This window comes from Sturnira hondurensis, unplaced genomic scaffold (genome assembly GCF_014824575.4).
Source record: "Sturnira hondurensis isolate 20B ecotype Veracruz unplaced genomic scaffold, ASM1482457v3 Scaffold0003166, whole genome shotgun sequence".
Taxonomy (NCBI): Eukaryota; Metazoa; Chordata; class Mammalia; order Chiroptera; family Phyllostomidae; genus Sturnira; species Sturnira hondurensis.
Window position 1 is genome coordinate 4,617,271 of NW_028075797.1, and position 13,073 is coordinate 4,630,343.

Sequence of the window (13,073 nt, forward strand, 5' to 3'; positions counted from 1 at the left end):
GCCCACTCTCCTCGGCTGCCAGGTTACATCGATGTTACACAAATCATTCTCCTTATATTAACAATGGCTGGACTTTTTCCAGACAGAGAGAAAGGTGCACAATCAGAAAAATCTACTGATCACAGCCAAAGTGAAGACCAAGGTCCTCAGCCAGAGGGAAGCTCCTCCCCATTGGACCCAAGCCCACTCTCCAGGACTTTTGCCTCATTTCTCTGCACCTGCATCCTTGCTCTTGAAGTTCCCTCTTCCCCAAACTGTGCTGATCCCCCCGGGAATTGTGCCCACCCTGGAAGGTTGGCAAAACGCAGCACCTCAGGGGCTCCCAAGCGGTCACATGTCCACCCATCGGTAGAGCATCCTCACACTCGTTCCCTCATCTAATTCTCACAGCCTCACAGCTGCTTGGCTCAGGAGTTACTGTCTCCATTTTCAGACGAAGAATGTGGAAGACAACATAGGCAGTAAGCTCCTTGACAGTGGTTTCAGGGATGATTCTCTGGACTTAATGCCATAAACAAAGGGCACCAAAAGCAAACAATTTAAAGTGAGATTATGCCAAACAGAAAGGCTTCTGTACAGCAGAGGAAACCATCCACAAAATAAAAAGGCAACTTATGAATAAGAGAAAATATTTGTAATTCACGCCAGGGGGCCCAAAAGAACAGGAATTACCTCTTGGAAAGCAGACCCCTTGCAGGGCAGGCTTCCCCGCTAGGGGAGTGTTCTAGGAACCCATCTGTGTGGGTATGCCAGCTGGCTTGTTGTGAGAGATTGCCTTTGGTTTTTTTTTAAGACCCTTTCAACACATTTTTTTTTAAGAATCTTTCAACACGTTTGCCCATTTCATGCTGGGTGATTTGCGAGCACACCTGCCCAGACAGCGCTGAGTGCTCAGCCGTTTTTGACCGAAAATGGCCTGACCCCTGTGCCCCACCCTCCCTAGTCACCCGATCTTGATCTTGCCCCAGGCAGTTCTTTTTGTTATTGTTGTTTCCCTGAAGGAAAAAAGTCCTCAAAGGGAAACATTTTGCCGATGTGGAAGACATGAAACAAAAAACAGCAGAAACACTAACATGCCTCAAAATCACCGCGTTCAAAAACCATTTTGAGCAGTGGAAAAAACATCTCAGTAGGTGCATTGCATCAAGTGGAGAGTACTTTGAGGGTGACTGAAGTTTAAACATGTAAGAATAAATACACAATTTTTCGTAAATAAATTCTGGGTTTTTGGGGTCCTCCCTCACATATCTGATGAGTTAATATCCAAAATATGTAAAAACTCATACAACTCAATAGTAAGAAAACAATTTAATTTTTGAAATGAGCAGAGGATCTGAATAGACAATTTTCCCCAAAACATAGAGATGGTCAACGGGTACATTAAAACAGCAGTCCCCACCATTTTTGCCACCAGAGACAGGTTTCATGAAAAACAATTTTTCCACGGACGAGGGGTGGGGATGGGGATAGAGCTTGGGCAGTAACGCCCCAGGAGGGAGTGGGGTGGAGCTTCGCTCGCCTGTCACGCAACTCCAGCTCTGCCGTGCGGCCCCTTACAGATCACACACTGGTACTGGTCGTTGGCCCAGGGGTTGGGTTGGGGACCCTGCATTAAGAGATGCTCAACATCACCAATCACCAGGGAAATGCAAATTAAAACCACAATGAGATATCACCTCACACCTGCTAGAATGGCCATCACTAAGCAGAGAGAACAAGCGCTGGTGAGGATGTGGAAAGAAAAGAACCCTTGTGCCCTGCTGGTGGGAATGCACATTGGTGCAGCCGCTGTGGACGGCAGTGTGGAGGTTGTTCAAAAACTAAAAATAGAACTAGTATTTGATCCAACAATTCTACCTCTGGGTATTTATCTGAAGGAAATGAAAACACTAATTGGAAAAAAGCTGCTCCGCTGTGTCCATAGCAGCATCACGTACAACAGCCAACATATGAAAGCAGCCTAAGTGTCCGCCATAGACAAATAGGGTATAAAAATGCGACACAGAAGAAAAGAAAGAAAGAAAATGTGATACACACGCACAATGGAATATTCTTCAGAGGAAATCTTGCCATTTTGACAACATGGATGGGCCCGAAGGGCATTATGGTGAGATAAGTGAGACAGGGAAAGACAAGTACTGTATGATTTCATGTACATGTGGAACGTAAAAAAAAAACTAGGAATATCAGAAATTGTCCAAGGTCACAGCCGGGGCAGCAGCGGAGCCAGGAAAGGGACTCTCATCCCCTGACCAGTGATGCCAGGCTTTCCCAAGAGCTCTAACGTCTCCGGGGAGCCTCTGGGAAGCCTCCAAGGGGAGAAGGGTGGATGTGTGTAATGTGCTGATGAACTTTGGGGAGGACTGGCTTGACCTTCAAGGGGCTTGCTTTCCTTTTCTTAGACCTGGGAGCCTCCTTCATAGGCACTGCCCTCGAAGGTAAGGAAAGAAAGGATAATCATACCCTGAGTGTCCATCTGCCCAGAAGAGGCCAAGGCAGCTCAGCATTAGCCAAGTCCCGCCCCCTGCCCAGCCCAGCCAGAGGCAAGACCAAGAGGTCAGCTCATCTGAAGACGCGCAGGACCAGTCCACCCGGTCCTGCCAGGCCAGAGCCACCCAGGGTAGCCCACACAGAGCCCAGAGCTCAGCCTGGCCAGTGAAGCAGCCCATCCCAGTTGCTAAAGAAGTTTGGTGCGGAACCTCCCAGAGCCCAGCCTTAGGCTTAGCTCAGCCCAAAGGACAATCAGCCAGCAGTCAGAGGCCAGGCCAGCAGCGCTCAATCTTAGCTACTGGCCAGCAGAGAGCACATTCACTCCAGCCTGGGCTGCCAGCCCTTCCCAGTACCCACGGCCTCTCAGGTCACAGTCCAGGCCATGCCCAGCCCAGAGCCCCCCATCTGGGCATCCTAACAAAACAGCCCAGCAGAACCTAGCTCTCCTCTGCCCAGCCTGGATGGGCTGACACATCATGGGAACCTTCCTGAGGAGACAAACAGGAGGCCCGAACCTCAGTGGGGGTTGGGGGAGGGGAAGAGAGCAGCTGAGCAAACCCCCGCTCCAGGCCTCCACCACAGCCCCCAGCAGCCTGGGCCATGTGGGCACCACACTGTCCCCGAAGCAGAGAGGAGTGTCCTTCCTCCCCGAGTTTGCGCGCGTTCCCAGGAAGGAGCTAGGAATATCAGAGGCGTCTAAGAAGGTTTCTGAGAGAGGACTGAGCCTCTGGTGGCTCCTCTGCCACCAGAGAAGCTGGGGAGGTGAGGAGTGCTGTACCTTGGAAACACAGCCAGGATCCAGCTTCAGGGATCCTGCTTGGGTCACCCCTGCTCTAACTACAGCTGCGAAACCCCAAAGCCCAGAACAACCCAAGGTGTCTGAAGGCTCCAGTACGTGGCCTCCAGAGACACCCCAGGGACTGCACTGTCAAGGTTCTCTGCCTGAATCTGGGCAGTGACTGGTCAACAGGACTGGCTCTGGAACCAGATGACCTAAATTGGACTCCTGCCCTTCTACTTCTTCCTGTGTGACCCAGGGCCAGTTTCCCAACCTATCCATGGTGGCCTTCCTTCCCTCATCTGGAAGCTGGAAGTAAATAGTACCTCTCTCCAAGGGTACAACTCTAGGTACTTAACCACCAGAGAGGCAGGTACTGAACAATGAAATTAGGGTCCACCATGGAAGTGCCTGGGTGCCAGGGGGTGGCCAGCAGTTCTGGCACCAATCAGGGTGAGTAGCAGTGTGGGCCATCTGAGGCCTCCTCTCCACAGTCCCCTCTGCCCAGGCCAGCCCTGGCACAAAGTCCTTGACTTCTGGGTTCCTGAGCGCCTTCAGGATTCAGGAGCTAGCCTGGAGATAAGTGACCTCCACCAGCTCTGAGGGAGCGGCCCGAGCAGGGCTGAGAGTCTTAGAGGCAAGAACATGAGACAAAGCTTCAAGGAGGCCTTGTGGTGGGACAGCATGTGGGGGGCAGGAGTTGAAGGCTGGCAACAGTGACCAGGTTTGGCCCCGGTGTGGAAGCTGACATGGCACGGGGCAGCCTAGAGCCGGAGCTCCAGCTTCCATAAAAATAAAATATTTGATGTGATTGGAAGAGAGAAAGAAAAGGGTTAATGTAGGTAAGGTGCTTAGCGTGGTGCCTGGCACGCGTAGTGAAAATGTCTGCTACGATTGGGGGTGGAGACGGCAGCGATGGCGTGTAGTCAGCGTTCTGTGGGAAAACACAACCAATAGGATGTGTATACCTAGAAAGACGTTAGTCGTACAGAAATGGCCTACGGTCATGGAGGCTGGCACGTCCAAAACCTGCAGTGGGGGCTGGCAGGCTGGACCCCCAGAGGAGACCTGATGCTGCAGTTCAAATCTGAGGCATCTGCCGCAGAACTCCTTCTCCTGCTGGGGGAAAACCGGTCTCTCTGTTCTGTTCAGGCCTCAACTAACTGGATGAGGCCCACTCGCTTTACGGAAGGCAATCTACTCTTTTCAAAGTCCACCAATTTAAATATGAATCTCATCCAAACACCCTCCCAGAAATATCCAGAGAGTTTGAACACATATCCAGCCACTGTAGCACAGCCAAATTGGCACATGACGTTAACCATCACAAATAGAGAAGATAAAAAATACAAGTGCCCCTGACCGGTGTGGCTCAGTGGGTTGGGAGTTGTGCCATCAACCAAAAGGTCACCAGTTAAATTCTTGGTCAGGGCATGTGCCTGGTTTTCAGGCCAGGCTAGATCCTGGTTGGGGGCATGCAAGAGGCAACCAATTGATGTTTCTCTCGCACATCGATGTTTCTCTCTCTTTCCCCCTCTGCTCCCCTCTAACAATAAATAAATAAAATCTTTTAAAAAAATGCATATGGAAGACAACATAATGCCCTCTTCCAAAAGATGTCCACATCCTAATCCCCAACACCTGTGACTCTGTTACCTTATACAGCAAAGGGGACTTTGCAGAGGTGATTAAGACACATCAACAAATAAGACAGAGGAATGGCCAAAAAGCACATGAGAAAACGCTCCACACAGCAGTTTGGAAAACGCAGGCTGTAACCACAGTGATAGACCTCGACACACGTACAACAACTAGGATGCGAAAGGCTGACGGAACTAAGTGTTGGCGAGTGCGCTCTGACCTCTGCACTCTTCCATTCCACTGTCATTTCAGCTCAGATTCTTAGGAACTCCCGCCTCTACCGCTAAAATGCTTTCTTCACCGGTCTCCGCGTTTTCACTGCTGCTGCCCTCCAGTAGTTCCCACTGCAAATAGCTTGCTGCGGTCTGAATGGTTGTGCCCCCAAGCAGTTCATATGTTGAAATTCTGATGTCCAAAGTGATGGTAGGAGCTGGGACCTTCAGAAGGTGACCAGGTCGTGAGAACAGAGCTCTCATGAATGGGATTAATGCCCTTATAAATGAGACCCAAGAGTTCTTTTTTGCCATGGGAGGGTATGGGAAGTCTGTGACTCAAAAGAGGGCCCCCGCCCAGCTGTGCCAGTCCCCAGGTCTCAGACTCCCAGCCTCCGGAACTGTGACCAATACATTTCTGTTGTTTATAACCCATCCAGCCTGCGTTTCTTTGTTCTGGCAGCCTGAATGGACTAGCACAGAAAATTGGTACGGTAAATGGCGTTGCTGCTACAACAAATACCTCAAAAATAGAGAGGGGTCAGGGGGAATGTGAGCCTTGAGATAGGAGATTATCCTGAATTATCTGGATGGGCCCAGTGAAATCTCATGAGTTCTTAAAAGCAGAGAACTTTCCTGGCTGAGTCAGAGAGACTCCTCCTGAGAAGTATTCGATCTGCCATTGTTGATTGTACAGATGGAAGAAGGGGCCTGTGGGCCAAGAAACGGAGCAGCCTCTAGAAGCTGGGAGCACTCCTAGGCCTCAAGGACCTGAACTCTGCCGACATAGGCAAAGAAGTCAATTCTCCCCTAGAGCCTTCAGAGAAGAACGCAGGCGGGTGCTGCCTCGATTTTAGTCTGATGAATCAGACTAAATAAGCAACCCCTGAACTGAAGAACTGTGAGATAATATATCTGTCTCGTTTAAGTTGCTAAATTTGTTGTGCTGTATTGTGCCAGCAGTCAAGGACTAATACTGGGGCGATAATTGGGACAGGGATGAAGATGGAAATGATAGACATACATGATGGAAATAGATACTGGCAATGTTAGAGGTACACACACCCCAAAGATTTATCTTTGGGACTTAGAGTTCCTTGAAAGCTATAGACACACAAAAAATGCCAGAACACTCCTGATTAGTCCACGATTAGGAGAAATAACAACTCCTGCAACTACAGAAACCCCACAGGGGAAGGAAGAGAAAGAGAGATATCTGGTAGGGAGGCGCGTGTGATACACCAGGCACAGTGCTGGGCTCTTTACCCATGTTCACTCATTTTATTTTTTTAAAGATTTTATTTATTTATCTTTAGAGGGGAAGGGAAGGAGAGAGGGATAGAAATATCAATGTATGGTTGCCTCTCGTGAGTCCCCCGCTGGGAACTGGCCTGCAACCCAGGCATGTGCCCTGACTGGGAATCGAACTGCAATCGTGTGGTTCGTAGGCCCGTGCTCAATCCACTGAGCTACATCAGCCAGGGATCGTGTTCTCTCATTTTAACTACATCAACCCTCTGGGATGGACATTTTTATCTGCAGTTTCAAATGAAGAAAACTATGCTCAGGAAGATAAAGCCACTTGCCCCAGTTCACACAGCAGGGCTTCAGTCCAGGGTTCAAGGGGACTTTCCGAGGCCTGAGACCCGAGGCAGTGCTGGGAAACCACAGACACAGTCAACCCTGGCGATAGCAAAGGGGGCAGCAGCACTGCAGTCTGGCACCCAAGTGATGGGACTGAAACAGGAGGGATAGAAAAGCTGTGGGCCACCCAGGCCAGGGGACACTCGGGGGGAGGGCTGGTAGCATCATAGGTGAGTGTTATAAACTAAATTGACTCTCCACCCCACCCCACCCCACAATTTACACCTCCTAAACTATGCAGCCTCAGAACATGATTGTATTTGGAGATAAGTTCTTTGAAGAGATCGGATGAGGCCATTGGGGTAGGCCTCATCCAACACAACCATTGTCTTTCTAAGAAGAGGAAATTCACAGAGATGCCCAGAGAGAAAAGCCTGCATGCAAACACAGTGAGGAAGTGGCCATCCACAAGCCCAGGAGAAAGGCCTCGGGAGAAACCAGCCCTTCTGACACCTCCAGAACTGTGAGAAAAAAAATCTCTGTTGTCTAAGTCACACACTGTGTGGTCCTTTGTTGTGCAGCCCAAGCTGGCTAACACGGTGTGGATGGCTTAGGGTCGAAACCCACTGAGATTGCTGCCCACATCCATCCACACGGGTGTGGCCTGGGAACAAGGGGCCCGCGTTAGGTGGCTTGTCTGGAACAACGATGTCCCTTCAGAGTGAGCATCTGCTCTGTACTGCTACCCCTCAAAGAGAAACCATGAAACCAGCGTTCATAGCGACAGCTATGACATTGCTCCTCCACCACTAAATAAGCACAACTCCCAGGTGTTGGGACTCTCGTGGGGCCAAGCATGAGGGAAAAGTGAGAAAACTTGTACTTGGTGGTGTGCTTGGCATATTTTAATTGGCAATAACTTTAATATTTCTACATCCCCCGAGCCCACAGTGTAAAAAAAACTAAAATCTATACTCTCAAGACCGCTTTGCTGCAAAAGCTTTGTGTGCGATTTAGATTCAGCCAATGAGACACAAAGGCATGAAATGTGGAAGGCAGAGGGAGGAAAAGGAAGCCTTGACAACCAGACACACGGGCTGCAGCAGACAGGTTTGTGCAATTCCTGGACTCCAAGCACCAGACTCTCCCGCAGCTTCCGGATCCCAGAGAAGCAGCCGTTGCCTGACCTCTGAGAGATCGGCAGCTGCAGAGGAAGCCCCCTAACTTCCCTCTGGCCCTTCCAACAATTTTGTGAGCACTATTAAATGCCTTTCTGCTTGAAATGCCAGAAGTGTGGAGATACCAGTCAACTGTACTGAGACTCCATCCAAGAGAAAAATGGCTGTGAGGTCCCTCGGCTTGAATGAAATACCTAGGATGATGTTCAGACTAGACATCAATGTGACTTTGGACTTGATGCCATTTTCTGAACACATAGTATCCTCTAGAGCTCCTTGGAAAATACCAAAGGAAAGGAGGTATATAAAAAATAACTATTAATTGCCCTTTCGGGGGGACACAAAATCCTTCAAAAGGTTAAACCTTTTCTTAGAGAGGGAAGGAGAAAAAACTCTATCCTTGTCTGAAGCACATATATTGAGCGCTTACTAGCTAAGCCATAAATATTTATTAAGTACCTACTCTGTGCTAAGCATTGTACTAAGACAATTATAAAAATTATACGATGTCAGGAATAAAATACCCTACCACTTATTTTAGAATTTTTCCTTCAGATATTTTTTGATAGATGACATGAACATGTACATAATGCTTTTCCAAATTCCTAATAAACAGTTATCCAATACTATAAATTAAGTAATCTTATTCTCGTTATCTGTGGTGTCTGCTTTAACATTCAATGTGTTCTATTAAATAGTTGCCTCCAAATTGAGTTTAACCATTGGGTCTGATATGCTCAGTAACTTCCAATGCTCTTCTTTTCTTAAAATATTATTTTATAGTCTAGCTTTTTTGTCTATTGTATTAGTCAGCTTTTGCTAGGTGGTGCTGCAATAACAAACAGGCCCCACATCGCAGGGGCTGACAACTGCAAAGATCAGCTATGGCAGCTTCTATGGCACTGCTCCATGAGTCCCTCAGTCCAAGACCCAGAGTGAAGAAGCACTGGGGACATGCTACACTCAGAGCAGAGGGGAAGGAGGAAGTGGGCTGTTAGGAACTCACAATGCCTCCTAAAGCCCCTGCTAGGTTGTGGCATATACGCCTTATCTGCTTACGTGCCATTGGGTAAAGCAAGTCACATGACTAGGCCCAATACGTATAAATAAGGGATGTATATTTCTCCTACTAGACAGCAAGCAAGCAAGTCACATGACAATGAATAGACTGTATGGTTCCCTTGCAGAAAGAGGGGATTCTTCTCCGGAAACAAAACTATAATCTACCACATTCTTCCTTTGGACAAAAATGCAATAAAAATGCCTTTGGGGCTTTTAATTTACAGGGTATTAAATGTACACACTAACATGAAAATAATACACTTCTTATAGTTTCTAGTCTCCCAGCCAGAAACATGGCACTTCCTGCAATCATTCACGACTCGTGGCTTTTCCATAAACACCCTGCCTTTCTCCCATCTCACGTGTGTGGGTGCATGTATGTGTGGGTAGCACCACAAAAGTGTTGTCATTTTTTCCATGTACATTAAAGAGCTAAATATAAAAATAAATATAACAGAACTAAAAAAATTAAACTGACTAATTATCACTTCTTTGATGACATTTTCCTTTCCAAGCTTTGGAGCAATAGAAGAAATCACAAACAAGAGTTCATCCGTTTAAGCCACATAAAAGGCCTGGAAGTAGTACAATTAAAATTAAAAGGGAACTACTGGAGTCAATGCACGTTTCAAATACAACAGAAAAAGTGTTCGTTTCAGAGTCTTAGAAAGGACTGATATGTGTTTGGCGGTGGGAAGCACCTTGGGGAAGGGCACATTCCTCAAAAGGAGGAACTCAAGTCACACAAAAGGGAATACCTATTTTTAAATAGTCAGCCTTTTTAGACTGGTAGTCAAAGAAATGCAAATTGAAACTACCGTGAAGAATCATTTATGTGTTGTAAATGAGCTGTGAACTCTTTTCATTGTGATATTTGACTCTAGTGAGTGTGTGATATAAAAAAAAATCCTCACGTGCATTGCCGGAAAGCTGTGAACGAGAACGCTGGAAACGCCGCTCACCAAGCATCGGAAGGTGCGCATGGAGAACCTCAACAACACCCATGCCTTGGGCCCAACAACTCCACTTCCAGCACCTTGACCTCAGGAAATAGTCAACAGACAAGACAAGGCTATTTTTACATATTCACTGCAGTTTTATTCGTAAAATCTGAAAAAGCAATACAGTATTGTAGACAGGAAAAGGCGTGGTTTCAAAAAACAAACGGACTCCAATTCTGGTGGTGCCTTTTTCTGCCCTGTGTCACGTGGTGGCCTCTTAGTCGCCCCTCAGCCTCCGTTTCTCCTCTGTAAACCTTTGCAGTAAAGCAGGAAGATCACCTGCAGGTTGCGGGAAGGACTGAATGAAATGTATGTGCCCAACTGCTTTGTAACTGACTGTAAAGGACATTTTTATTATCTTTAGCATCAAAGTAAAGACTTGGGACCAGCCCATACAGACAACAGTAGGAAAAATGTTAAGTACATTATGCTACATGCTACATCCATCCCAAAGAGCATCGGGCAGTCATTGGGGACCATAATTAGGAAGATAACCTGGAAAAACACTCCTGGTTTTTTCAAGCAGAAAACAAAATGATGTTGCAAGAACATCGTATTTAATGTTGTTTATGTGCGTGGTTTAAAAACCACGCACAAAAACAAAAACAGCACAGAAACATGGCGGGGAAATGAGGACAGCTTCTGCGTTAAGGTGGTAGATTGCAAGCGATCTTCTTTTATTTCTGTTATTATTGCTGCGATTTGTTTGTGCAGAAAATGAAAGTCAGGGATAAGGAGAATCGCTGTTGAATGGTATCAGGCTTTCTCTGGTCTCCTGAGGTTCTGCAGGCTTCGTTACCTCTCCTGTGGATGAGACGGACTGCGGAAATTTTCCTTTCATCACCCCAGCCTCGGTCCCCAGGGTGAGAACCCGACTCGATCACAGTGTGTTTTGTGGCATTCCATCTGACAAACTCTACTGAGCAACTACTTTAACACCAAGTTCAGCAACAAGGCTAACAAGGCATATACCTTGTTGAGGGTCAGGTGCAGGTCCTCGGGGGCAGAGAGGGGCCGTAGGATAAAGTGAAGAGCTGGGACCTTCACAGAGGGCAAGTAGAATGGCCAGTGTGAAGTCATGTGGATAAACACAGTGGGTATCAGACCCTAGCATGGTGCTTGCCACATAGTGGGTGCTCAATAAACATTTGTTGAATTCAATGGAACTGAACTGGAGTAATTGGGGAGCCTCATTCCCGTGTCTAACCTCTCCTACTCCAGCCCAGGGTCAAGGATAAGCATGGCCCTCCTGGGAAGCCCTTCACCTTTCTCCTGGCGGCACCTTTCCCCTCGACCTCATCAAAAACAGGCTCGGCTCCCAGCTCCTTGCTCCTGGCACGTGCGCTAGGAAACAGCCCTGCCTGATCCCTGAAGACCTCCAGGGCTTTGCTATTTGAGAGATGAAAACCCCAGACCTGAGAAGTACTCACAAATGCATTTTCCCATTTGTAAAGTCACTTGTTAAAAAAAAAGCCCTGCAAAGAAACAAGAAACACTCACAGTTGGGTTTAGATTTAACAAACCACTTTTACTGAAAAGAACAAAATGACACAGGATGACGAACGTTCCAGGGAAAGCAGCAATCCTTCCGGCCCTGTCCCCTTTGTCATTCCTCCTCTGAGGAAGCTGAAGAGGCCCTGTTCCCCTACCGTGTGTATGAAGGGCCTATTGCGATCAATAACTGCTTCTTCTTTTCATGTTTTCAAGGACCTCTCGCCAGCCTGCCAGCAATTCAATTGGTCAATCGATGGACACATTCCACCCACCACTGGGAGCCGCCACCACCCCACTACCGCACCGCATGGAAATGTTTGCCTGGGGATCGTCACTTTTTTTCTTAAACAAAATTCCTCTTGCACAGCTAGACTTGCAATAGATATTCTTTCCCTAACTTCTGTATTGATTTTTATGCTAAGATAAACGTCTTACAGCTAAAGAACTTCAGACACACTCGGGCCACATCATATCACAAGGCAAGTAAACAAGCGGTCCCCTGGGAAAATGGACCACCAGGCTCCCTCTCCAAACCTGGTGGTAGCGGAGACATACTCCTCACCCGCTGGTGCTTTTATGCCAGAGCCGTGTTCCTGCCTTCACTACTCAAACGTACCCCCATGTGCCCACAGCTGGGGCAGGCCTCTGGGAGACAGGATGCACAAGCCTTCCCTTTCTGTGCGAATCTTACTTAAAATGTTTACTGACTTTATTGCTCCAGGTATGCATTTTCCAAGGCATTACAGCTTCGGGGCTCTTTTTTCTTCTCTTTTCTTTCTTTTCCTTCTTGTATGCAGAACAAAGAGAGAGAATACACAAAACTGGGAAGACTGCTCAGAAGATTTGGTGTGGAGGGATGTTAACAAACCCAGGGTCCTTGGTCTTATCTTGGGCACAAAGGACACCTGGGAACCAAATGGCAAGGGGAGGTAAAGACCATCACTTATTTGTACATTAGGGAAGAGCCATTGGTTGGGAGGGTAAAGTAAGGTTCCAGAGAATCAGACCAGAGAAACTCTTCCTCTGCCGTCTCCTGGAGTTTGAAATTTCACAAGGTGGAAATTTTTCCTCCACAGGAACAAAGCTGGGGGTCTGAGAGAGACCCAGGAAAGGGGAACAAAGAGAAGTTGGCTCCTCAGGACAGGTTCTACTGGTGACTTAAACTAAAGAAGCTGTCCCAGCTAGCTACTGCTGCATAATAAGTCATCCCAAACTTTGTGGGTTAAAACAACTTTTTTTCCTCATGAATCTGCAACTTGGGCAGGACTTGACCAGGGTAGCTCCTCTCTGCTGAACTCAGTGTCTGCTGGGGCAGCTTGAAGGCTGAAGCAGGAACCCTCTGAGGCTCAGTCAAATGTGTGCCGTGTGCGGTGCTGGCCATCAGCTGAGACCTCATGGCCTCTCCGTGTGACTGCCCAGCTTCCTCACAGTATGGCAGAGAGATTGTAAGGGTAACATTCTGAGAGAGAGCGCAGTGGAGGCTGTATAACCTTTTCTAATAGACCTCATCTATTGAGGGGGAAGTGGCAAGGTTCTAGAAGAGCTTGGGTAGCTGGAAAACCTTGTTGAAACCATATTTCAAGAAGATAACCTTTCACAGGGCCTTGAAGTTCCCATGCAGCTCTGCCCAGCT

At 47.6% G+C, this 13,073-nt stretch overlaps 1 protein-coding gene across 1 annotated transcript in view; it reads left to right on the top strand.

Moving 5' to 3' along the window:
- The first annotated feature begins 2,082 nt into the window (after positions 1 to 2,082).
- LOC118984040 (UDP-N-acetylglucosamine transferase subunit ALG13 homolog) overlaps positions 2,083 to 13,073 on the top strand; it is a 51,458-nt gene continuing 40,467 nt past the window's right edge. The window contains 1 exon segment of the mRNA XM_037041758.1: positions 2,083 to 2,107. Within this exon segment, the coding sequence (XP_036897653.1) occupies positions 2,083 to 2,107 (25 nt within the window).